General features: G+C 36.0%; 1 protein-coding gene across 4 annotated transcripts; it reads right to left on the reverse strand.

Annotated features, from left to right (window-relative positions):
- Positions 1-59: 59 nt before the first annotated feature.
- On the reverse strand, positions 60-27,297 carry LOC129577169 (aquaporin AQPAn.G). Of its 4 annotated transcripts, none has more exons than XM_055463752.1 (8): positions 27,161-27,297; positions 25,903-25,999; positions 10,685-10,884; positions 1,939-2,082; positions 1,546-1,758; positions 1,383-1,463; positions 1,200-1,275; positions 60-558 (listed from the first exon to the last, which is right to left on the reverse strand). In XM_055463752.1, exons 2-8 carry the CDS (start codon positions 25,913-25,915, stop codon positions 539-541), a joined length of 747 nt encoding a protein of 248 aa, XP_055319727.1. In that variant the 5' UTR covers positions 25,916-25,999; positions 27,161-27,297; the 3' UTR covers positions 60-538. The 4 variants fall into 4 exon arrangements, with proteins under 4 accessions (XP_055319727.1, XP_055319723.1, XP_055319724.1 ...); XM_055463748.1 differs by having other exon boundaries at positions 60-1,134; positions 27,161-27,296; XM_055463749.1 differs by lacking the exon at positions 27,161-27,297 and adding an exon at positions 27,090-27,108 and having other exon boundaries at positions 60-1,134.
- Between the last annotated feature and the right edge of the window lie 567 nt (positions 27,298-27,864).

Consider the following 27,864-nt stretch of genomic DNA (forward strand, 5'->3'; position numbering starts at 1 on the left):
AGAGGCTGAAGATTTCTTTGTCTCCTCCGCAGTATCAACTTGAAAAAAAAACACACACATCATTTTGATGACATAGAAAACACATCAATTTTCATTTTATTCATTAAATATTAGTTGTACATTTATTGAATTAAATTTGTATTACAATAAAATTTGAAGGTATTCATTTGAATTGTGGTTATTTTGTTTTTGTTTTTTTTTTCTCGTAAATTTGTAACATCTATGAATTAATATACACCTAAACAACTATGTCGATAATAAAAACATTGATGAATTGGTATATAGAAGAAAAATACATATTCCTTTTTTTTCTGTTAAAAGGCGACATTTTTTCTAAAGCGAAAGAAAGACGACAATAGTAAAGCGACATTTATTTTTTTTGCATGTTTTTTGTTCGTTCCTGAAGATTTTATTGATTGTTCCATCGAAAATTGAGAGAAGAACGAAATTTCGTGTTTTTTTTTTCTCATTTTCACGGGAGATAAACTAATTGTATTTTGTTCAAATGGTGGATTCGATTGAACGTATTGGATCAGATCTATGCTTCTGTGTCGGGTCCTAGAATATTCGAGAAGAAAGATAACAATAGATAAAACGAGAAGAACGTTCAATTGAATTGGTTGATCAATCCATAATCAAAATACACGATTCGCATGCAAGAAAAAAGCAAAATTCGAAAAAAAAAAATAGAAACATATGATTCAAAATTTCATCTTAATGTAAATAAATATAAACCATGCACAGATCAAAATGAAATTAAAGAGAAAAAAAAAGAAAAAAAATTGTAAACAAAAGATTTTGTTGTTTGAATGCGTATACATGGATGATTTTTGTTTGTTGTTGCTGTGGTTTATATCGCGTTCATGCTATTTGTGAAAACACATATACACACATCAACCAAATAATAGTAATTGAAAACTAAATTGCTAAAGTAAATCGAAAGAAAAACAATAAATCATCGAGTAATAATTTATTTACAAGTGAACAAAGGATTAAGGGGATTTTGATTTTTTTTTGTTCTTGTTCTTGTTCTTGGTGTTTTTTGTTGTTGTAATTAATATTTATATATAGATATATTATAAAAAATGAAGCAAAAGCGTGCTTAGAAATCGTAAGAGCTCGCATCACCATCACCTGTCAAACAAATAAAACGAACAATGAGTAATTTGTTAATTATAAAATTACGTCTGCATCATCACCTTTTCGCACTTGGAACAAAACACGATAGATAGCTCCAGATAGAATACCACCAGCAATTGGTCCGACCCAGTAGATCTAAAGTGGAGAATATTGTAATTGTGAATCAATAAAATGCATGTTAAATCTGGCCATGATTTATTATTTTCCGAATCGAGTGGATTAATTGATGCTTGAACACATACCCATTGATTTGTCCAATAATTCATAACGAGCGCGGGTCCGAACGATCTTGCTGGGTTCATTGAAGCACCAGTATATTGAATCTAGAAGAGAAACACACAAAGAAAGATTTTGCTATAGAATGTCTTCAACGATATGTCAAATATCGATGAATTGAACACATACGGCAGCTAAGTGGCCAGCAGTGATTGAAAGACCGATTGCCAATGGTGCGGATCCTTTGATGTCATTACGGCGTTCATCACATACACCATGCACAACAAAGACCAAAATGAATGTAATCAATCCTTCGATGATTACACCTTGAATTGGTTCCATGTGAGCTCCTAGTCCAGTTAAACCCAAATTTCCTTTCAAAATTAAGTCAGGTGTTGCGAACTAAACGATTGCATTTTGGTTTGGAAAAGCGAAATTTGATGTTGAAATTTTGTTTAGGCGTAATCACGATCTTTGTTAGATTTTAAATTTAATTTTTGATTGTTCAAAACCCTATGGAAAACTCAAACGTCTTTTCTCGTGAAATTCCGTAATTTTTAGCAGAATTTTTTTTTGACCTACTTTGATAACAGCAGCACCGCAAAAAGCGCCCAAACATTGTGCAATGATGTACACGATCGCCTTTAGAATGCTACAGTTGCCACTGATCAACAAACCAATTGTAACGGCTGGGTTAATATGGCAGCCGCTAACATGTCCGAAAGCCTACAATAAAATTGTAAAGAAAAAACGCATTAGGAAAAATCATACAAAAATCTTTAGAAGCAAAAAAAAAAACATAAATCGATATTTGATGTAGAAAAAATGTCATCAGGCCGTTATAATAGTACGAATCGACGCAAAAAAAAGTTCAGAATGGAAGAGAGAGAGAGAGAGAGAGAGAGAGAGAGAGAGAGAGAGAGAGAGAAACAAAAAAAAACTACTGACCTTACACTTATAAAAATAAATGATCAAACGAACGAACGAACGAAAAACTCACTCTCGATCTAGATTTAGTGCAGAATATGTTTCATGTTGGATATGTTTTTTTTCTCTTTAAGCGAGCGCGTAATTGGTGAATAACGAAACAAGTCTTTGACCGTACGTATGGTATACACGCTGAAAATTGCGCTAGCCAATCACTACTGCACTGCATGAGAGAGAGAGAGAGAAAACCGCACTCTTTTCGAAGACAAACCATAGCAAACGCAAAAGCCAACCACAGCAACAATAACAAATGGCTTTGGAACGTTTGTTAATATGTAATTGAGCATTTACATTACTCGATTTGTCTGCAAAACATTTTTTCTCTGCGGTTTTTTTTCGCTGTCACTTCGTTAAATGTGTCTAATGTAATAGTTGTACATAAAGTTCGATTGTGAAGTTCAATGCACACCTGATGCTGAGCGCAACAACTTCTTTTCGCGTGTTTCTTTTCTCCCTCTCTCTCCCTCTATTCTATTCTCATTATGTGTACATTAACACTAGATGCGTGTGTTCCATGTTAGTTCTAAATTCCATAGCTAGAATATAATAAGTAATTGAATTTGCATTTCGGTTTCTCTCGTTGCCGTTCTTTTTTTCAAATACAGTTCTTTTTTATGTTGCCTTTTCTGATATTGTTCCATTCTTTTCATAAAAACGAATCACTTTTAAATTCATTATTTATGTTACATTTCCTCGCAGACCATGTAATTTATCCACACATGAGTTTTATTTACACGTCCATTAATTTTGATGTCACTTGGGTTTCAAATGCAGGCACTCCTTGTCATCATCAAATGGAAGAGTGAAAAATGAAAGTTGTTGGTCCCCTTTGTTATGCCCGTTTCACACCAAGCCCCTCAAATGTGACCGTTTGAATTCAAATCGCATCATTTGTACTCGATGTGACATGTCACACTCAACCTGTACAACATGCAACTTTGTTTCATTCAAATCTAATAGCCGTTACACGATCGAACTCATATCATGTCAAATGGATTTCGACGCACGGTGTGTGAGTGCAAAGAACCATTTTTAGTTTTCAAACTGAAACTTTGGCATGCATTACCTTTAATGTACAATTCAAATCGATCTTTGCATCGACGCAGCTTTTTTACGTATGCTGTGTTATTTTTACCATTTTTTTTACCTGGCGTTGTCTTGGCTCTCTCGCAAAATCCAACAAGTTTCCACTTAATTCAGATCAAAAGCTCAAGCAACTCTTTTAATAACTTTTCAATGCACACACTCATTTTCCCCAGTGCGAGTCGTGTACTGGTGTTTTTTTTTGCTTCTTCTCTTGCCGCTGCAACCGCTGCAGCTGCTACACTTGATAGATGCCTTCATTTTATATTTCTTTGTAAAATAAGAATAGAAGTGTAGAGAGAGAGAGGAAAAAAGTGGTAGCGAGAACATAGAAAAATATTTGCGCCACAATCGTTGTGTTTTTCGTATGCGTTCACATCGATACATACGCACCGAAAAATGGTACATTGTTTATGATTAAGTGCAATAACAGTGTGTTCGCAGTAGCTCCGTAGCTGTGTGTGAAGTGTGTACGGCGCACACAACCTTTTATGTTCACTCGCAAACTGTAGCACACACAGCGCGCACGTTTGCATGAAGAAAATTTGTCAAATAGTCTCGCAATTTTTCGGGTGCACATAGTTTGCATGCATTTTTGGCTAAAAACAACTTGTTTCAATTTCATATTCGATCTGATTTAGTATGGAGGGAAAAAATGGTTTTTTTTTTCCGGCAATGTCATCCGATCGATTTTGTTTCCATAGCCATTTTTGCCACGTATAATAGTTCCCAAATCGTTCGAGATCGTCATTGCGATCAATCAATTATCGGTCGAAAATATCATGGCAGTTGCTTTTTTTCCCTTCAGTCGAAGAAGTATTTAATATTTTCAAAGCACTCGTTTTGTGGTGGCAACGAGTGCAATCCATCATATATAAATGCATTGCATACGAGAAGAAAAAAATGAAAATGAAAACAAAAAACAAACCGAATCAGGTGAATAGACGCGGTGTGTAATGTTTTGTTCGGTCCACTGACATTGATATGATTGAGAAAATTCAAATCGATGTGAATGACTTGCATTGAACACACTAGCTCTCACGCGCCCGTCGTGTTTTATGCACGTTTCGTCTCTCCTTTTCTCTTTCCATTCATCTCTTTATCTTTCTCTCGTTTACTCTCACGGCTGTGAATTGCAACCGCAAATCAAACCGCAAAAAAATGCGATTATCGAATGAAATCGTTGTTCGGTTTGTTCACCGTGTTCAAGAGTGTTGAGTTAGAGAACTTCAATGAGAGCATTTCCATAATACAAAATCAATTTCCGTTCTATCCGAATATGCGCTATTCACCGTAATTGCAATTTAAAAGGTTTTGAACTGTTTGCGTCTGTTTCGATGCGAATCAATTACCATGAATTAACGATACATTTAGGAGCACGTGTAAATTATGGAAAATAACGATTGATTATTATGAACAAAAAAAAATGTCTACGGAGAACATTTTTGCCACTTTAGCCGTCAAACTGTTGCTGCTGTTGTCGTTGTGTCATCGATAAATGTGTGTTCGTACAAATTGCACGCCAAAAATAAATTCATTTGCACGGTGCGGTTGAATCATTTAGCAATATCTTTTATTTGCACACGTGAGTAACATTAATATTGATCGCTTTCTTTCTTCCTTTCAACGAAAATTGAACACACGAATTCTTTTAAAAGCCACTTATCGCTGATACATTTTGTTGGATTGTTGAAAATTGTTGCCATTTTCGTTTTTGTTCTGTTCCATTCGGAATCAATTATTTGCGCATTCATCGCTAGATTATAATTTGTTTGGTTCGATCAATGGGCCGATTATCTGGATATTATTAGAACGTGTTGGAAGTTCCGTCAAATTTATTTACAGCACTATCTTAATGCTGGTTACGTGGAAATTTGATTATGAGCTATTTCAGCTTTGTTTTCAATTACGTGTCAAAAACACGATCAACCGTTTTTCTTGTAACAATTTTGTTTTTTTTAGCACTACATGAAATGTAGAGCTACTAATCTGCTTCTTTTTTTTATTAATACTTTTTGACTACTCAAACAAATGTTGGTGAATTTGAATTATATGCTCATATTTTTTATTTGATTTAAAACAGGTGCACTAATGAAGATTTAATATATAACATTTCATATATAAATAGAAAGATTGACATACAGTTTTTTTTATTTTTTCCAAACTATATTTTATCATACATTTTATTTGTTTCTCGCATAACTTATAACTAATTCTTTCAATGAGTTTCGAATAATAACCTCAGGAATTGTTTCCTCGTCAGAAAATTCACAATAAAGATTGTCCATTTGAGATTTTACGTGCGATTTTGACAAGTTTGAAAATAAAATTGAATTCTATTTCAATCACAATAAAAATTCAAGACAACTTAGATTAGATACATTTCATGTAGTGCGCGAAAAACAAGTTTGTTGTGGCAACAACAAAATAGAATTGATAAATTAAATCTCAAGAACGCAGAGCGGAGCGAAGCGAAGCTCTGCGGTCTTGTTTCTTCCTCTATCCGTTGGTTTTAGATCATTTTTCTGTTAGTGACCTTGTCTTATGGATATATCGATTGTTCCTGATTGTTTGTATAGGTCTGTTACGGTTTTTTTTTCTCTCTCCCTTCATTTCAGCGTGATTTGTAAACATATCGAACGAACGAAAAGCATGTAATACCAAGTTTTCTGCCAAATGGGGCTTTTAGTCAAGGTGTGTCAACAAAATGTGATTTGATTAGCCCGAACGAAAAAAAGAAGAGAAGAAATACTTAGGGCCAATGGCATGCAAAACGGTTATTTATAATTACTGTTCGTGTTTCATTCGGTGTATGGCTCTCTAGCACCTCCAATATCTTTGGTTAGTTAAAATGAACAATCCAAACCAAAGTGCTTTCGAATTAATTCAACCCGAAACAACAACGACGGCGACGGCGACAATGAAGACGAAGACAAAGACAGCACATCGCCAGCCAAACAAATGTAAAGCGGTAATGTTTCGGAAGGAACAACAATTTTCTATAATTAGATTTGTAAATGAGGCAAGGATTTGCATTTGCAAACGGGTGAGCGAGCGTGTGAGCAAACGAATGAATCCCCATTTCGGGTATATTGCGTGCTAAGCGTTTTGATAGCGATATTTTATTTGTGAATCTTTGACCTTGTGACTGTGTACACTGGAATAAATTTGAATTTTACTAATCTTGGTTTTCGTTCTCTTCGTTCTCTTCGTTTCGGGTCGGACCGAAAAGAATGATCGAGAAAAGCGTTGTTTATTTTCCTAGTCATTTTCTGTTGAGTCATTTTCATATGAACAGACGTGAAAAAAAGCCTAACCATTTCAGACGGTTTTGATCATGGTACATGGATAAGCATGACAAAATGTTGTCGGGCTCGAAATCAAGCGCACAGCTTGAACATTCTCTTCATTTGCGAGATTGAATTCGTCTGATTTGAATCAGACACTGTAATTAGACAATTAGGCTGGAAACAATGAAGCCGCCTCATGCTTTTATTGTGATTAGAATTGAACAACGGAACAATGGGCTCTTCCACAATCAAAATACAAAAACAAAAACAATGAAACACCATAGGTCTTTCGGCTGCAAAAAAACATATTGGATTCATGCGCGAGGACTAACATTTAACCAAAAAAATGTTAAAGTTGAAAAATTTCATTGATATTATCTCATGCAAGAAACCTTAAACTTTCTGTGCAACCGTGTATGCACTGCATACCGTATTTGCTATATATTAACATGTAATTGGGCAGTTTCGTTATGTGTGTGCGCGCTTTTTTTCGCTGTATTACTTCTCTTCAGCCATCTAGAATAATGATAATCTGAAAGATTTATGCATTGAACGCATGCCGTTGATCTTTTACCAAGGCATTTGCATTTTTCAAGTAAATTGCGTAAAAAAAAACAACGCACACTGAAAACGGTGCAACACACAAAGAAAAAACGACTTGAACGAACACAAACACACACAAGTGTTCGCTTCAAGACCACACCTTTTGTATTGCAGGCATTCGTCGACAGAGAGAGAGAGAGAGAGAGACAGATCCATTATTGTCGGGCTGGTAATTTTGAAATCAGAAGTAAAAAAAATTAAATTTCGATCGCAAACAAACATATGAATCATTACCAACAAAACAGTCTATTTATAAGCTGATAAAAAGGTACAGAAAAAAAATAGGCCCAACATCCAAACACACTCATTCTTGGAATTTTACTTTCAATTTTATTTTTCTTTCATTCCAATTTCTATTGATTAACAACATGTAATTAACTTTTGCATCATGTGTCTATACTTCTCTCTCTCTCTCTCTCTATCTCTCTCGATCGCGTCTCATTGTGTGAACATTAGATTCTAGTTTGATCAGTTCCACTGAGCCATTCGCACAAAAGACACACATAATGGTGGCAGCGGTGTCGACGGAGGCAGCAGCAGCCGTTGGTGAAGGGGAACTCAACCCCATTGAGCTGTGATTTTATTTTGATTTGCTTTTTGTTATATTGTTTTGTAATTGAATAATTGGTGATTGCCACTTGTGAGCGCGCTGTCTCAATGAAGAGCAATACACTTCAATTGGTTAGTCTTTTCGTGGAATGCATACGCTTGTGGCCTTTTTCGATGTCTTTCTTGTTGGTAGCGCTGGTACATGCACAGGCACACACACCAAATCCTCAACAAATTGTTGAGTGGTCATATAGTCATGATCAAGATGAAATGCTATTTTTTTTTTGATTCCATGCAAACGCCATAAAACTGATTTTAAGAAAACAACACCCGAATATATGCAGGTCAAGACGTCGAATTGGCCGGTGTGCGCATACGTCGAAGGTTTCATTGTAAATGAATCCAGGATGACTTTTAAAAATCATTATTATGAATCATTTCGTTGATGAAAAAACTGGTGTTTGAATTGACCGACAACTCAAGTGATCAACTGACATCCATATTGCGCCAATGCGCATAGGGAAAATAGTCGAGATTCACTTTTAACCAGAGAAGAAAACAAGACCGCAGAGCTTCGCTTCGCTCTGCTCTGCCTTCTTGAGTTTTTAGTTATTTAATCTATTTTGTTGTTTCACAACAAACTATTTTTTGGCGCACTACATGAAATGTATTTCATCAAAGTAACTTTGAAGTAATACATTTATTTTCAAAATGAATCACAAGATCTTGGTTTAATTTCTTTTTTAAAATATACTGCCTTTGGTTTAAATTAAATAAATAATATGAGCATAGAATCTAAAATCACTTTAATTCTGTTCAAGACTCAGAAAATATTATACGAAAAATTAATGTAATTTTTAAACAACATTTGATAATAAAAATTTGATTGGCGCTTTGAGATATTATGCACTTATTTGTCGTTAGTGCACCTGTTTTAAATTAAATAAATAATATGAGCATAAAATTCAAATTCACCATAATTTGTTTCATCACTCAAAAAGTATTAAGAAAAAAAAAGCAGATTAGTAGCTCTACATTTCATGTAGTGCTAAAAAAACGTCAATGCAAAATAAAAAAAATCCGAAAACTTCTGATGAAAATCACAGCTCATATATTTTCAGTCACCCGTGAAAATGGCTGTTAATTATTTTCTTGTTTACCATGCATAGTGCATGTTCGTTATTAACGAGTTCGTTTTCGTTGCACACGTAATTGATGGTGTTTGTTGCGGTTGCGATTGCGCGCGCTTTTATTTTATGCAAAACAAAGTCATTTTAAATTTATCCACATAATTATTGATAAATATTTGGGCATTTTATTTGAATTGATCCTTATCGCTGTATGTGTGTGAGTGTGTGTGTGTGAATACCGGGATAGATGAAAGGGTGCACACGTTGTGCTTACTACAGTACAAATAAGAGGAAAAAATAACCAGAAAAAAAACGCGATATTGAGACGAAAAGAAAAATGCATTTCGCCTTGTTGGTTTCATGCTCAGGCAAGATCATCCGTGTACACATACGCGCGTCATACTCATGCACACAGCCACACCATATATATGCGGTGGCATATGATTATCGCACGTACATTCCATTTCAAGTACTTCATTATGTACATTCGATTCACACACAGGCCACCACTGTCATCGCCAAGAGCGAAACCAAAATCCACGCAACAAAGCCAAAGAGATACAGCGAGATAGAGATGCAGATAGTGAGAAAAGTCAAAGCCACACACATTCGAACAAGTGTTATTGATTTCTTTAGCATGGATTAAGATTTAAAACGAAGGAGAAACAAAATAAACACCGCCGATAAAAACCGCGCCGAGAGAGTTCAACGAAAATGCTAAATTGAAAAAGAGCAACCAGTTAAATGAGTAATTAGAGCAGCAATGGCCACAGTTCCGAAAAGTGGTCATAAAGTTGCGATTATGGTTGGCCGTGCCATGTGTGTGCTAGCGAACGCGGCGTGCGCACACACCGCTGCTGCCGTTATTTCAATTGTAAATAAAAGATAAATCTCCGATTAAACACAAAAAATCGCTGTTGAAAAATGTGAGCGTGCGCGCGCCTTTCGGCGATTGGGTGCGATATAAATATAATACAAATTATTGGCACATGCACATTTTTTCTTTTGTTTCTGTTTCGGTTTCGGTTTATTTCCAATGCAAACCGAGTGCAAGGTGCTGCTGACGATACGATCACACACCATATCGTAAATGTGGCGGTGTAAATGGGTGCACACATTTCTTTTTCTGCTCGCCGTATTGGTTCGATTGTTGTTGGGTTGTTTTTCTTTCTTGCTTTTATTTCATTATCATTACCTCTTCGTTTCTAGGTTGATGAATTGTTTCTTTATTTCAATTTATAATTCTTCTGTTCACGTCACTATCAATCGTCTAAGGGAAGTTGAGTGTTCGTTCTAGCATTTAATGAAAACACACACACACACACGCAAACACCGTCGATCATTGTGTGCGCGCATCATAAATTGAACTACCAACAACCATTTAATGGTCGTTTACGTGGTTCGTCGTTTTATTATAGTTGACTTGATCGATTTGATGATCGGTTGCCGTTGCTGTTATTATTTAACAGCATTTAATGGGCCGCCGATTCTTGTTTCTCGTGAAATCATACTTTTATTACCGTAATTTTGATTAGTTAAATGAATCAGCGCTCACACACGGCAGCCTCAAATATTGTGTGCTGATTGTTTGTGTGGGATAATGAAAGACAAATTGAATCGATTTTCATCGTGTGTTTTTTTTTCGTTTTTTTTTTTCTTTCTTTGTTTGGTTTCAATTTCATTTACCTGTGCGAGCGTTGCAACGACCAGACCAAATGTGAAGGCGATTTGAACCATGCTCGGTTTATATTCATCACTCCATGCTCCAGTTGTACTGGCTATACCAATGGCCACCAAGAAGAATGTACCCAAAAACTCGGCCAATAGAATCTTCCATATTTTCCGGTTGTTTGTGATATCACTCACACCAATGATACGATTAACGCCTGCAAAGTAAACGAAAAAGAAAATACACACATCCATAATCAAACAATTTCAAGCACTTGACCGTCATTTTATGCAATAGTTATTATCAAAACAAAGTCAAAACAATGCCAAATATTTGATATTCTCAGCTCTTGAGCTCTCCTCACATAGTCTATATATACTCGAAGTCTCCAATTGCAAACAATGTAAAGAGCAACGACAACAACAACCGAAAAAGACACTGATATTCATACGCAAGATTATTACGGTATAATTACGCGATTGCTCCCATTTTCAAGATACACAGTGAGAGATAAAAGCTATTGGGATTAATTGCGAGAATAAAAAAAAAAGAAATACAGAAGCCCACATACACACAATCGGTATGGCCCACAGCTAGCTTCTCTATTAGATAGCCGAGCTACTTGTAGTAGCAAAAATTGTAGTATTATTTAGAGCAAATAGAATTTCAAGTGCTTGCGCTCGGCTTGCGCTCACAAGAAGCATCAATACTAATAATTCACAAACAAAAGGCAATTTTTTTTTTATTGCGTGAGAGAATAAGTAGCGATTGACGTGTGTACGCCCGTTAGCCCGCCGATAAAGATGTGAAGTGTAATTACATGTGTTACACACATGTAGTAGCAGAGTGCTTAGCACGAATATAGAAGTCGTCTCAATTGAACGAAGAGAAAAAAGAGCATTTGCCGTGTTTACACGTTTAATTTATGTTGACATTATCAGTTTGTGTTTGGTAGCAATCGCTTTGTCACTAGCAACAATGCTGCTAACCGTACAAATTCATTGAATGTATCAAAATCTCTCGATTTTCGGTGATAAATTGTCATTTCGTTCAAATCGAAATGAGCTATTCCAAAATTGAAGTTCAAAAAAAAAAAAACAAATCGGTCAGTGGATTTCAGACGAATTTCCCTAGACGAAACCGCAGCCACTTGTTTACTGTTTCCTCAATTTCCTCATTACGCTTCGGTTTGTGGAGCGTGAATATGCGGTGCAGTTTTTCATTGCAAGTATTTCATCATTCACGCCATGAATTCGTAAAGTGTGTACGTTGCTCGCGTCTGGCGAACGGCGGCATATACTCGCTTTTCGAGCCGCCAATTTTGTGTGCTGTTGGTCAATTACGTAGAGTTTCTATTTTAATTCTAGCGAAAATGTTTAAAAAAAAGCCCATGAAACACACGAAATCGACTAATACAGACAGCTAAAGCGGCGACCAAAGTATACACTCAAAGAAACCGCCGCAGTACCAACTGTTTGAGGGAGAGAGCGAACGAGCAACGATTGAATGATTTTGAGCATTTGCCAATATTTATTTATTTGTTTATTGCTTTAAACAATCAAGTGCCACTTGGACTGCCACTAATTCTATATCCTTTCAGTTACACTTTGCTGCACTGCTCTCTCTCTCTCTCTCACGCACACACACTTTGGCTACTTGATTGAGGCGCACTTGGCTCACGTTGACTGACACACAAGATGAATTTCAAATCGACACATTTTGCGACGTCGACGACAATGACAACCACCACCAGACGAAATTTTTTTCTCCGTCGCGCTTTATGATTTCTCTGAAAGTGGCTTTGAGTGGATATTTTTTGGTTTGTTTTTGTTTTGTTTTTTTGTGGTTATTGCGAACTTTTGCATGTTTTTTTTTTGGTCACACAAATCTAGAGAACTAGTTCAGACCGATCATTATGTTTTCAGTCTGGCTGCAATAACAGCAAAACGTCCTGATTGACCATCTGCTCAAGCAAAGTGCTGGAACGAAAAATTATTCGAATGGAATTTGTTGCTGAGCTACGAAAATGGCTTTTAAGACGCGACCAAATTGATCAGATTAAAATTCCGTTCACACTTCAAATTATATCAATAAAATTATCTGATTTAAATTGAACAAAAAAAACTCATTTTAAACATAACACCGTACCTTCTCTGTAATCCAGGGTAAAAATGTTATCAATGTTTAAGAACATTTTCCACCAGCAAGCGAAAAAAAAGACGAGACAAAAACAAACGCCTCACACACGAACCAACAAGAATGGGCAAACAAAAGAACCGAAACGTGTGCAAACAATTCGAGATGCAAATTGGAATTAGCAGCTGGACGTAGCACAAAATGGATTTTAATTGATCTTGAATTGGTGAGAATTTCGATCCAATAACACTGTCGTGAAGGCGAGATGCTAATTGAATGATAGCGTGAATAGAACTATTTTTCTTTCTTTCATCGATCGGTTAAATAAACAGAAGAAGATGAAAAGAGAAACGAAAAAAAGACCCGAATCACGCCACGAACTTTTTTTTTAAATAACGAAAATATTAGCACAATGTGTGCAAAAATCAAGTGCAATGCGATTGGTGTCTGGAACTGGAATAACTGATCATATGTTGAAAGGTTCGATGAGAGGTAGCGCGCACAGCACGATGCAAGTACAGGAAAGAAAAAGAGAATTGCCCGCCAAAAACCGCAAATCGCATGGAACAATGCACGGAGAAAAGCAAAACAAACCAAATCACAAAAGAGAGTGCAGCGCGCGCGATGCAAAAGATAATCAACACAAACTGGCAAAAATTCCATGTAACAAAAGGTATGACTGCAGTTGGCGAACTGCGAGAGAAGTAGCTGCTGCTGCTGCTGCTGCTGCTGCAAACGGTTTAGAAAAACGAGAACAGCATAACAATCACAAGAGAATAGTTACATAAAAAATGAGCATAAAATAAACAACGGTTTTCTATTGTTTTGATTGAATCATAGTATAGTATTTTGTTTTCCTTCTCTCTCCATTTAATTGTTTTTTATGTGCATTGTTCGATATGTTGCTTTGGGCTAAGCGATACAAATTAATGCGCATGTTTTTGCGAATTGAGACTGAAAATGAATTCATCCAACAACGAATTAGTCGAATAGCGATTTATATGCACCTTTATGCTCTTGTAATTGGTGCGCGCAAGAGAGAGTAATCGAGTGTCGGTTGTATTTGCACATTTTTGCCATATTTCCCATCAACTAGCGCTCGTCTATCGAACCGAGTGCGACTGGTGCACGTGTGCGTTTCGTCTTCAATTGAAGTCTTTGTGATGAGAAAGAAGTGTAACAAAAAGAGCTCTTTTTTGCGCTATCGAGCACATTTACCAAGGAAGTATCTGTCAATTTGATTAGACCAAAAATGGAAAACATTTCTACTCCTATTTTGTCAACCTTTCATATTGTGTGTTTTTCTCTTTCGTTTTGTTTTTTTTTTCATTTTTCTGCGGATCTTTTCGAATGCATGCTATCAAACAGCATTTGATTGTGTTCGGTTGCTATTTTGTTGTTTATTATATACCTTGCCCGATGAAGATGACGACAAAAGAAGCAGAAGCGTAAAAAAATGAGCTAAAATTTCGCATAAATTGTGATGATCACACGACGATGACAAAGCTCGCATTGTTGCGGCACTGTCTTTTTTCCTTATGCTGCTGAATGCGGAAAAAATTACCCAAAAAGACAAGAAGAAGAAGAAGAAGAAGAAGTGGATGAAAAAAACATTGTTTGTCGTTGACTGAAATGCGAACCGAGAACGCCTCATCAAAATGATAAAAACAATGATCGTGTGAAGCCGGTAGAAACAGAATGTTTCTTAACAACAATGTAATCAATATCTCATCTTACTACGGTGTATTATTTTGAGTAGTTTTAACAGATGCTTCAAACAACAATATATAAGAAGGAAAAAAAGCAAACGACGAAACAAAATAAGTCGCGAATAGTAAATCGCTTTTATGAATAAATTACAAAAGGGGCAGAAAAAAATGCGGTTCAAATGCGAAACGCGCTCTCAGCGAGAAACAAGAGAAAAAAAAAACAAACAAACAAACCAAACAGAACGAATATGAGAAAAAAAATGTGTATTCAGTGAGTTATAGAAATAATGAGCATTGCGACGCAACTGAAAAGTGAAGATGAAAAATTTTATGCATATTATCGGCATCTATATTCAACAAATGAACATGAACTTGGCATTGAAGGCGGCATCGGGTGTCTCTATCTCTTCTCCTATTGCTCAATGCGAAACCCAGGGCGATTCAATGTGTGCATACGCTCTCACTTGCGCTCAACACCTTAACAATTACAATTTACGATCTGTCGTTGTCGTCGTCGTCGTCGTCGTTGCACAGATTCGTTAGCTCATTTCGCGTATGTTCATTGAACGCGAGCGGCTTATACATTTTTCGATGCATATCAAATCAAAATTGATGAGAGTTGAATATGCGAACAAAAGTTGCGCGCACCCGCGCCACCCAGCGATCTCATCATCACCGTGAACTTGTAGATAATCAATCATATTCAAATAGTAGCTAATCGTTATGATCGCCTCACATTTTTTTTTAAAGTCGTTTGCAAAACTGTTTGTTTCTTTATTGATTTCTAAAAGAAAAAAAATGTACGCATTTGAATACAATAGTCATGAAATATTATCGCGTAGAAAATGTGAAAGAATTCCGCATTTTAATGGTATGAGTATGAATTCAAAGTAAAAAGGATTTCTAAGCGAAAAACAACAATATATTGCGAACTGATTCATAATAATAATCATTATTATTAATGAGGAATCGAAAAAAAAATGTGGAAAATAGTTATGATTGGCAAGAGATTTGTCGACTTCGTCGTAGTCGCCGCTTGGTGTCGGTGATGCTTTTGATTACAGAGAACAGCAGCAGAGGTGTACACTGTACACTGTGCAGTCAACAACATATTGACGTGCATTTAATATGCATTTTCGATTTATTTATTGTATTTTTCCAGTGTGTAATCAAAAATGCGCAAATTTTCCCATGTTTATTGTTTACAATACCACATAAACTATACTAATGATAAAAACATGCCCGAAAGAAATTGACAGCTAACGATAATTACTCTGAGTCGGCTCTATTATTCAGATCCAACGGTCGATCGTAATTAATTGCTAAATGCGATGCAAAAGTGCGTCAAATCTATTCGGTCATAATTATTCACTGAAAATTTTAATTTGAACAAACAAACGAGCGAAACATCTCGAAATCACAAATGAGAATCGAATTATTTGTTGTTGTTGTTTTTTTCGAATCCCAATTTAATACCGGCCATATAGATATATCATATTGCCGACGACGTTTTCATGATCGTCCTCTTCAACATTTCTATTTGTTTCGTGTGCGATTTTAAATGCGGCCATACATTTCGATTGAAAATTCATAATTCAAACTTCGAAACTTTAATTTTTTTTCGTGTGTACGCAAGGAATTGTCACTATCAGTGCCAATGTCGAATTTTATAACATGTGCATTGAGGACACACCGTCTCTGTCTCACAACAACAAATAACAGTAGCCACTATCCTCAATTTAAAATCGAATTTCACGGAGTACAAAATTGCTTTTATGAATTATAATTAGTAATTAAAGATCTGTATGTGTAAAAAAAACGACTGGATTTAATTCCGATTTCAGCTTGATTTGGATTGGTTTTCACCTTTTATTGTGGTCGGACGGACGCACGGTCGACCAAAATGACGGGTAAGAGCTACATATCAGTGATAATTACGGTCGAACCGTCGTCGTCGTCGTCGTCGTCGTCGTCCAATAAGCGTAGGAGATAAAAAGGAAATCGCGCATCAAATTGCGAATTCGTGCCTATATTAAACAGCAACACAAATATTAAATTGTGATTAGCGTCCAATGGTTTGGACTTGAATAGAACGAACGGATGGGTCGATTGCGCGCGCGCGCGCACCTGTGCACATCCAAAAGGAAATGACCATCATATTTTTTTTCTCTCTCTCTCTCTTTATATATATTTTTTTCAATGAGCTTGTTCAATACACAATATTTTTTTCATTCCGATGCGTCACACCGGGTATTTTGATATTGATTTCGTCGGAACATATCATTCGCAAATGTTGTTGTTGTTTTTCAAATTCATAATTTGCAACAGAGTTGCACGATATGTCGATCCGATTCTGTGATGACTTTTGTTGTTGTTGTTGTTGTTGTTGTTGTTGTTGTTGTTGTTGTTGTTGTAGATGTGTTACTTTCATTTGCTTCATAATTGAAAAATCAAAGCTCACACAACCACACATATGGTAAATGCTGGAATGAATGGATCAAGACATTATTGAAGAAAAAAAACATCGTCGTTTCGTGACCAGTTGAAATTTGAATAATCAAACCGTAAAAATTTAACGCCAACGGCGGCTAATGGACAACATCGCCCGAAGGTATCGCTCTTTTTTTCATTATTTCGACGAGACCGGACACTTTTTAACAATAACCGAAGAAGATGATCGTAATTTCAACGGGGAGAGAGAGAGAGAGAGACAGAGAGAGAGAGGGAGAGAGAGAGAAGAGAAGAGATAGAGAAAATAAGATGTTCACGTAGTCAACGATATTATTTGCGATTTAACGGGATAATGAGATTGCCTTGGACGTCCGTATTATCAAATTAAAATAAATGACAGACAAATGAAAAGTTCGAAGTACACACCACCGAAACTTGCCTCGGAAATACCGACGATTAATCATTAAACGAAAGCGAAACACAACACAGCACAAATCAAAATAAAACAACAAAAATCTGTTTTTTTCTTCTTCCATTTGTTCGCGATACGAATTTCTTCATTCGTACGTTTTGTGGAATTGTAATTGTTTTGAAATGTTGTTTAATTGCAGCGAACGTCTTTGATCGGCGTACGCTAAATAACATGCGCTGATTATGATGTCCAAAGGGAAAAGCGGAACCGAACATTGAGAGCGAGCCCAGCGAAAGAGAATTCCAAGTGTTCGTTCGTTTTCATTTCATTTCGAAACGCACCATGAATATGTTACGATGAGGTTTTTCCTTGTGCCAGGTCATAGTCGGGTCAATATGAGCGCACAACATCACGCAAAATAAGTAGACAAATAGACGGTATATGGCGTTTAACCATAACGATTCCATGGTGCTTCCTCATTCAAAATCGCGTATACGCATATAAGAATCCATCATTGCTAGTGGCCATTGCTCGAAATGAACCAAGCGCTTGTTTGGAAAAATGTCTTTATACGTTTGTTCATGATGACCAAATATTGATGTTGATTGTTACAACTCTTTTGTTTGGTATGCTATTTTTGTAATGCAAAGATAACAATTAACCGTTGCAAGTTGGCTGGCTGTTGTATATATATGTGTGTGTATGTTTTGACTGTACAGTTCGAATGTAGTAGACCCACGCAATAATTGCATGCAAATAAAACACGGCCACTCATTCCGTTCTCATTCGGCTGCAGAGAATGAGACGCTACTGGCGGCTGGGAACACATTACATGCGCCGGTGTTGAGTATCGGAGCATTTAATCAAACTAATTGAATATGCATATAGCACACCTTCAACATGTCCCCATGATTTGAAAATGCGAAAAATATTTGCACGTAATCACACCACGGAATGTGTTGTCTATGCTGCGATGCATGGCCGCCGCCGCCACCACCACCACTTGAAAATTGGCTTTATGTAAAATATGGATCGTGCATTGATAATGAATCAAGATATCTTGCCATGGCTCAAGTGTATTCTTGTCTACTTTTTGTTTCTCTTTTGCCAGTGGTTTTTTTTCTTCTGACACTCGTCTCTATCGCTCTCTTCCATTCCCTCCATTGTGGTCGATCGAATTTTTGCGCGCGATTTTTCTTGCTCTCTCTATCTCTCTCTCTCCCCCTCCGTCTGCATGATTGCATAAAAAATTTATGCACAACTATTATTAGAGCTTCCTTAGTTTCGTTTTAAATGCAATCGTTGACGGTGTTGTGCATGCAATCCATCGAAATGAAAACAACACAACAGATAGATTAGTGTTGATTTAACCAATTTTTCTATCTTTCAATTGCAATGAATAAATTATTATGTGTAAATTCGATGCCATTTGACACACGCTAATTAAAAATAAAATGGAAAAATTGCGCATTTATTTTAATTCAGTCGCTTTCCCGCTCCTTCTCAATCCTATCCCTTTTCTTTCTCTCACTCTTGCTCGTTTGCTCTCTTTACCTTTCTTTCGTCTCTATTGCACTCGCCCGCTCGCTCGCTTTCTCTCTTGCTCGTGTCCCAGTCCACCCAATCGTTTTAGGCTCAAGGAAAACAAAAAAAAGGACTGCAAAGTGCAGTGATTCGCTTTGTATACATTTCCAAAAATTCGGCCCGGCGTGTGCTCAATTTCGTTTAACAAATAGCTATTTTGCATACAATAATTTGTAAGTAAAACGAAAAAATGATCATTTCTCAAGAACTTGAACATTATTTTGTTATTTATATCCCACCGTACGAACGACAACAATAAAATAGAAGAGCAAAACAAAATTTATGTCTGAGCTCTCAATTGAAAGCGAAGAAGTTTATAATTTAAATGGAAGGCAACTGAAACTTAAAAGATTTACTCACGTCAACGCTTATGATAGCAGGTTTTGATCATACAAATTATATTTTCCGCGCATTCTATAGGGCGGCTAGCGAAAAAAAGCGACAGCACGTATATCGACCAAGCAACAACAAAAAAGAGTGCAAACGAAAAAATCTCCCGAAATTATAAAGAATTATTCATTACACTCAAACACACATACAGGCACACCGACAAAAAAATGATTCATTTTGACGGTAGTAATTGGCTTTACGTGTCATTCGTATGCTCAATAACGTACAATTAAATATGATTACACGACATTTTCATTTGGAAATGCACATCAGCCTCAGAAAAACGCTTGCATTCACACACACACACACACACACACAAACACATGGACACACAGACAGAAAGCCACTTGCAATGTGCAGACATCAGAACCGAAGAACGTTCTAGATGTATCGCTTAATGGCGTGCTATAGCGAATGGCGCTCGTGCCACATCAAGCTTTTCTCTGTTTCATCGTGATGGTGTTGTTTGTTTATAATTTTCCAATTATTTTTTCATTGGGTTTGGGTAACTTTCCTTCAAAAAAACAAACAAACGCATGCACAGACACGAAAAAAACGAACACATCACAATATGCATTTTGTCTGTCTCTCAGTCAATTTACTGGCTGTTTTCCTCGCGCGCTTTTTTCTCTCTGTATTTTTACAACCGGCGTTTTTCTGCTTCGTTCGTTCCGCCGTTTTGCTTGTTTTTATTATTTATTTACTTTTTGCAAAACAATTATTCGCAAAGGAAGCGAATAATAAAACGCACCAACAAAGTGATTCGTCGGTTTTCTTGAAGTCGGTGGCACACAGCCGATTATGAAAACCCATCGAAATTGTCATAAAATTTTATAACTCTCTCGTTTCGCTCGCTCTCTCTCTCTCTCTCTCTCTCTCTCTCTCTTCTTTGCTCCTTCTGCCCGTTCGTCTCTCTCTTTCGCGCTAAAAAGAATTAAAACAACCTAATCGAAATAGATTAGAGAGAATGCCATCGACATTTGTCATATACATGCAGTAGCGCACAGCAAAAACACACACATTTTCTGTTATTGTTTATGATTTGTTTGACTGTCGATTATCCATTCGCGTGAAATGCAAACAAGATCATGAATCGAACCGAATGTGCGATAGATGTCATAATTTTCTGGTTAATTGTTTGCTTGTTATCAATACATTAAGTAAAAGTCTAACAGCATTTCTAGAGAGAAAGAGAGAGGGAGAGTGTGAGAGCGAGACTTGCCCGTGCAAATAATAAAATTATTTGCAAATATACTTGAGTCGGTGAATAGAATATGACGTATGCGCAAAATGCCCACAAATTATACCGTTAGAAGCGGTCTCAATCTAAATGAGGTCTTTGTTCGGCCAGGCCAAATGCAAACAACATTGAATACAAATGTTAGCCGTTAGAAGAGAGTAGGAAAAAAAATAATGACCGAAGAAGCGAATACCGGTCGGTCGCCACATACTTTCTTAACACGATAAAATGCAAATGTAGCTGGAGAATATTCTAATCGACGTTAATCGATAACCGATCAACCTTTTATTTTATGCATAAATAGAATGCATTACCTAGCTCGTTGCATTTTTTACGACCTCCGTTGTGGTTTCACTTTTCGTACTTCAGACATACGACTGCGTGTATGTTCGAAGAGCCATACAATGAATAAGCGAAATGCTTTTTTCGTTAAAAAAAAAAAACATTTCTGATTAGATTCGAACAATTTCGTCGTTGGAATAAAATACGACCATTTGACCAGTTTGACACTTAACGAAAACAAGACAATCCGTTGATACTCATCGTGAATGAAATTATCATTCTCATTCTATATTTTACAAACGACAGTTGTAGCAGCAGTAGCAGCAGAATGAAAAAAAAAATAAACAAATGAAGAACACGGCTTCCCACTAGAGAATAGATTATTTTTAGCAAAACGCTTAACCGGCCAATGTTCGTGTGCCATTGTGAATGGTGTCGATCACGAATTCTCTCATCGTATTACTGCTGTTGTTGCTGCTTTATTTGCGCTCGCTCGCTGTCATAACTCGAGCAAAAGTCTCGACTCATATCAACCGTTTTCGTAATAATCAAAAGTGTCGAAAGAAATCACCGATTTCTGATATATTCTCAGAATTGAATCGGGTAGAAGAACAGAAAAAAAAACGACAAATGCGTTGACAGAAATAAACAAAAGCGATTTCGTCGCATGATTACTAATTGTATTTCATCCAGCTAGGTATTTTTTTGAATGGTGATTTTCCAAATTTGAGCTCACGAACCGAATATAAATCTCGAGCGCGAACTCGCAAGAAGTGCGAATTATAAAGTCCAATGAACAGACGACGACGACAAACGGCAAAAATCACTCGAATAATGACGAATTGAATAAATTAGAGCCGTTGTCGTTTAGCTTGAGGAGCATAAAACTAAACCGAATCCAATGTGATCATTTGTGTTTTGGGTTACGCGCGCGTGCGCTGCAAACAAGCCGTGTTTTCAAAAATCATTGGTTGCATTGATTGTCGCTCAATATTGCACCTTATTATTGTTTATTGGAATCAACTAAAACGCTGAGGGAAAAATATCATGCATATGCAGATTGAAAGTTTCGCGCTAGTGTTTTTTATCCGATCTCAATCGTCACACAACACAAAATACCGTGCGACCACATATTATTTTTCAGTGAACAAGAACCGATTTTTCTCTCTCTCTCTCTCTCTCTCTCTCTCTTTACAAACTCGGATCATTAGAATGGCATTAAAAAAAACGTCGGTGATTACATTTTTTTTTTCATTCTGTATCCTTCTCTTATTCTTTGTGCGTTGTTTCTTTCTGTGTTGTTCGAGTTGACTATGTCATAAAACTATAAGAACTAGAATTTGTCTTGATTTTCAAATTAATTTTATTCAAAGCAACTGTAATAGGTGTAGCAAATGTACGGTGTGTGTTCGAGAGCAAAATGTAAAGAAAGAAGAGAAGAAAAAAAACTCGTTTTCTATTTTGAATGATGGATTTTGTTATGCATGTGACGCGACACGCTTTTTTACGCTCTTTGTTTCAATACGACATCTCGACTAAAGCCCCATGCACACGAACGAACTCAACAAAATATTTATTAGTGCAATCACATTGCAATAATCGCTTTATTTTCATCTTCGCATTCTTTTATGTAAACACACTGTTCTCATCTCGAATTGAGTCATCTTTTTTTTCGCTTTCGTTCACGTTAAATTTTTTCATTGCAACATTTCTTTTTCTTCTGATTCTGTGAGTTTTTCTTTTGTTCAGTGTGTGTCGTTTGTTTGTTTTTTTCTTTACATAATGAAAGTAGCAACAAACGATTGTATAATCTCGTAGCGTAGAAGAGTTGTCGTCTAATGGATGTGTGTCATTCAGTTCGTTTCGAACGATGTTATTTACGTTGCAAATTGAAAGATTCGCTTTTCGAGCCGAATCACTTTCGACTTTCTTTTGGATTTGGCGCGATGGCTTTTCGACAACCGAATCCAAAGTGATCATTCTTTCTGGGGGATTGCGTGTTCTCCGTGTGGCCCACAAATTTCGACGTTCCATTTCATTTCTATCGCAAAGAATGCACAACTTTCGTTGGCTTGGATTTCGAAGTGGTCAGTGATTTACGAGTTCAACATATGTGTGACTTGTTCCTTACACCTTACAAACAGAACGTTTTTTTTTTAAATTTCTTGTTTGCAACACTTTTGATGCCGGCTCGAGAAAAAAAAAACCGAAACAAAAATAAAAACAAAGTCAACACATATCGGTAGCGAAAGAATCGATTCGAATCACAAATGATTTTATTTTTAATCGGACGAAAGCAAATTAAAAATAGAATTCGAACTCAAAAACAGAAGAAGAAAAACATAACGCAGAAGAGAACTGCGGAAACGCATATTCCATCAATTGTGTGATCGTTCGATTAGCATATCTGATTTTATTGCGATTATAGAATTGCGTCAATTCGTCTCGTATAAGCAGCGTCAATTCACATGGCACAGTGAAGGCTCCTCTTCATTTTTTTTTTTTTTCATTGTTTGGATCAGATTTTATGATCCATAAACTTTAAACTTCTGCGTTCTTACTGAAGACGAAGGGAAAAAAAAACACGAAAGAAACCACAAATCGATGGTGAGCATGTTTGGCACCAATTTATCATATATCTTATCTCGCAGCAAAAATGGCTGATTCTTCTTCTGATTCGCATTCATTGTTGTTGTTTAATGTCTCGATGCTTTGTTTCATCAATTTAAAATGACAGTTTTGTTAATTGGAACCTGTCATTTGTGGCTATTTTATTAAATATCTCTTTTATTTGAAAAAAAAGACGAACAAAAAAACCGCGATCGGATATCTAAATTTGATTGCAGCTGAACAAAAGAAAAAAAGCAAATAATTCGACTTTGATATAAAAATACTTCTGTTTTCTTTCACTTCCAAAAGAAATCTTGAAACGGAGTTTTTTCCATCGTATTACGCAGTTCGTCCATTTCAAAAATAAAAATGAAAAAAAAAAAACAGAGTAAAGGTGAAATTCATGCAGAATTAAGAAACCAGTTTGCCATTTGTTTGCATCAAGTGGTTGAAGCGTTTTTTTTTCTTCTGCGATGCAAGTATTCTATCTGTGCGTTTGAAGTTTGAAATCAAACTCATTTGAAACTCATGCTCAAGTGAAAATGCAATTAACTAACTACCATAGCAACCACAGCAGCAACAACGAAAAATCTAAAACCGGACGATGTGTTAATTGAAAATTGGCAGTTATGACTCCCACAATTGGATACACTATCAGATCGTTGCATGAGTAGAAAAAAAAATGTGAAAAAAATCGATAATTGCAAGCTTTTAGTGATTTCGAGTGGAATTTTTATCTGACGAACACACAATTCCATATCACAAACACTATATCGATGATATGAAACAGAGACGGATTGCAATGCGAATTCTCTCTAATTAATCAAATTACACTTTAAGCGATTTTTCGTGTCTTGGAATACCATGTGGCCGATTAAGCAGACGTGAACTAAACGAACAACTATTGAACATTGCATGCCAAAAATTAAATAAGCTATAACAAAATGAAGAGAAAGAAAAAAAAGGGAGAGAGTGAGAGAAAAGAGCATTAAATGTGATCTTGAAATGTTATCGGAGCGAACTTTGTCTTCCCGTTCACGTGATCTTGGTGTTATCGAGTAATTTTATTACTTTAACACATTTTTACGAATAAAATACAATCGAAATTATGGGGCCACCACAAACCGACGTTTGACCACACAGAGTTGTCTAGAATACGCGTCGCAAAATTTCATTCCCACTCTCCCCTTCTCTTTCTTTCTCTGCCGCTTTCTGTTTCTATCTCTGTCTCCCTTTCTTTGAATACAACGCACGAACAACAACAACAATCAGAAATAGACGAAACATGTTCTGTCGATAAAACACAATTCAACGATTTGCGCCAAGCCGTTGAAAATCAGAAGGTCTTCTCGAATCTTTTTTATATTTTCATTTATATGGCATTTTTGTTTAATGTTACGGTTAGAATAAAGTGATTCAAGCATACAATGAGATAAGCAGTGAAAATATGAAATGGATTTTCTAATTTTCCCCACCGATGCGTGTTGATATGTTGTTGGTTTGATTTTAATGTGAAAAACACATTTTATGGCATGGATGAGCTCAGTCAATGGCCATTTCACGATCATGTTTTCCGTTTATTGGTCCAATTCACCGACCAGCGCTCAAATTGTCAATCGCACGCGCCTCGATATTGCATTATTCGTGAGAAAGTAGTCGTTTTTTTTTTATGTGGCCGTGTGCGCGCGTGCTATTAAATCTACCATTAGACGAAGCTTTAGTGTTGAGCTAGTGCCATAGTCTATTAATCAAAATTATAAGTTTGTTTTTGGAAAATTGTGCACGACACACAATTAAAACTAAATTGATTACGAGTACAAATAATAATGATTTGTTAATGACAGTGCCCCAAATGTGACATGTCGTCCGATGAATTAATTTATTCACAAAACAAACAGAAATAAAACCAAAGGCAACACGGAAAACTACCCTAATTCCGATATATTCCTTCGAGCCATAATTGTGCCATTTTCTCTACATCGCCATCGTTTTCGTTGTCGTCATGACTGTTTGTATGACTCGTGAAAGTCGCAATTTTTTTTTTCTCCTCCTGTTGTTATTGTCTTGCCAATCTCAACGGAATAATATTTGGATTGACATTAAACCGATATAATAATAAAAAAAACAGACGATGTAAACAATGAGTAATGGGCTGAAATTCCGAATGAAAACGAAACGACCAAAATAACGACCATGCGCTCGCTTGGGTTGGCAGAGGCTTTTCGCCTTTCATTCCATTTACGATCAATTTTAATATATTTTGACACTCATCAAAATAGAATTGGACATTCGGACAATCAATTGTAGCTGTTGCTCAGTTTTGGATTTTGGTTGGGAAAATGTTTAAACGGCCGTTTTGTTGGCATTTTGTTGCAGAAAAAAAAAAATAAAACAAAAAACGGAAAATAACACTTTACTTACTTTCTGAAGTCATTTTGATTGATTGTTTGCTTGATACTCGTTGTCACCTCTTCAAATTCGCTTTAATTACGTACGGGCGATTTGTGTTTTTTTGTCTCTGTGAATACGAGATTTGAAAGATAAAAGATTCACTCGATGTTGTTTTTCGATGGCCTTTGAAATGGCGTACGCTTGAATTCACTCTAGATTAAATGACTATAAATTACACGACATTATCTTTATTCCAATTCTTTTCTTCTTCTTCAGATGCAAACCCGATTTTGGGGAAAATAAATCTATTATATTTACAAGATGTGTTATTTGTCTATACAAATTGCTCGCTCTTTTTTTTTGCTAACAATAGCTCTCTTTAAGGAAAGAAAGAGGTTCTTATTGTTCATTTCACTGCCAGATGTTTTCCTGCCTGCTACTGTTCTGCTTTTTTTGCACAACTTCGTCGCTAAATTTGCCTTTTTTTTTTCAATTCGTCAACACTCTATTGGTGTGTCAAATTTGACGATAGCCAAAACGGCTTCGCTTTGATTTTATGACTTAACTTTCGACCGAAATAGAATTCGTCGAAAGAATAAGAAAACGGATGACGATTCGAAACGGTTGCGAAACTTTTGATTTCAAACGGTTTTTAATATAATTTCAAAATGCTAACATTTTGCTATCGATTATACAAATGTTCTGAACGCATGAATACGAGAAGGTATTTTGTGTGTTTCCCCGCCACAATGTGGCTAATTTCAACGATACATTCAAAAGTAAACTAGAATTGTATGCCTGGCTCTTTTTTTACGCAAAAGCTGCAATTCTTCCACCACACACTAATTTTTTTGGAAAGTTTCAATTAAAAACCATGAAATTTAAGCACTTGTTTCACTTTGCTTTAAAAAAAAACTTGGAATTTATTTCTTTTGAAAAGAATTTGGAAGAAAAAGTAAAAAATTCTTGAAAAAATATTGTTTTCTAAACTAAATTTTTGTGTAAATTGATGTGATTTTTTGCAATTTAACAAAATTTAACCGAAAAATGCCAACAATTTCGAAATATTCTGCAATTTTTCTACTATTTTTTTTTTTTCAAACAAAGAACAAAACTGAAATTTCTGATTTTTCCTCAGGAAAAAAAACGAACGAGTAATTTATAGAAAAAGGAAGCTAACAAATCGAATTAGGAGAAGAAGAAAAAAAAAGAATTACAATTTATTCGAGTCGTTTGAAAACCGAAATCCAAATGAAAAAACAAATAATAATAACAAATAACAACTAACGCCAGCTGAATGAAGCGATGTAGACGGTTGAAAGACTGTTTTTGAAATGGAAATTTGGCCGATACGCTCGCTCCAAATATATATACATATTTGTATGCACGGCTAGCGAAAAAAAAAAATTGTAGCCGCTTGTGTTTTCGCGCGCGTCACACAAACAAAAACAACAACACAACCAACGGGGCAACGGCAGCAGCACCACATGAATTATATGTACACCGAAAGGCGTAGGAAACGACCGAAGAATACGCGCTCATGCCGTGTGTTTACTATCTTTTTTTCTATCGGTGTTTGTTGTGTGTGCGAACACAAGCTTCAGCATCGGCTTGGTGTTGTTTCAAATTCATTTTGTTGTCTCAACTGTGCCTTCGTCTTCTAAAGTAAGTATGTATGTATGCTTTTCGCTTGCGAATTTTTCGTTGCTTTTTTTCTCTGCATGAATGTTAGAAAAGCATTCTATTATCAGACTTTTTTTCCCGAAAATCATCATCGAAAAATTTCCTTCAGTTCAGCTGATGAATCCTAAATTGACATTCACAAAGCTCAACAGACAGGCAATAGCTTTCATGAAACTCTTCCAACTGAATGTGAATGAATATTTAAATAATAACGATTCCTTCGAAATGTTAAATATTTGAATGAAAAAAATACTAATTACTATTTCAATCGATAACTGTTTTATATTCAGAAATGTGAGACATGCTCCC

This window comes from Sitodiplosis mosellana, unplaced genomic scaffold (assembly GCF_009176505.1).
Source record: "Sitodiplosis mosellana isolate CC-2019 unplaced genomic scaffold, AAFC_SMos_1.0 Smas_scaffold_6197, whole genome shotgun sequence".
In the NCBI taxonomy this organism is placed as follows: Eukaryota; Metazoa; Arthropoda; class Insecta; order Diptera; family Cecidomyiidae; genus Sitodiplosis; species Sitodiplosis mosellana.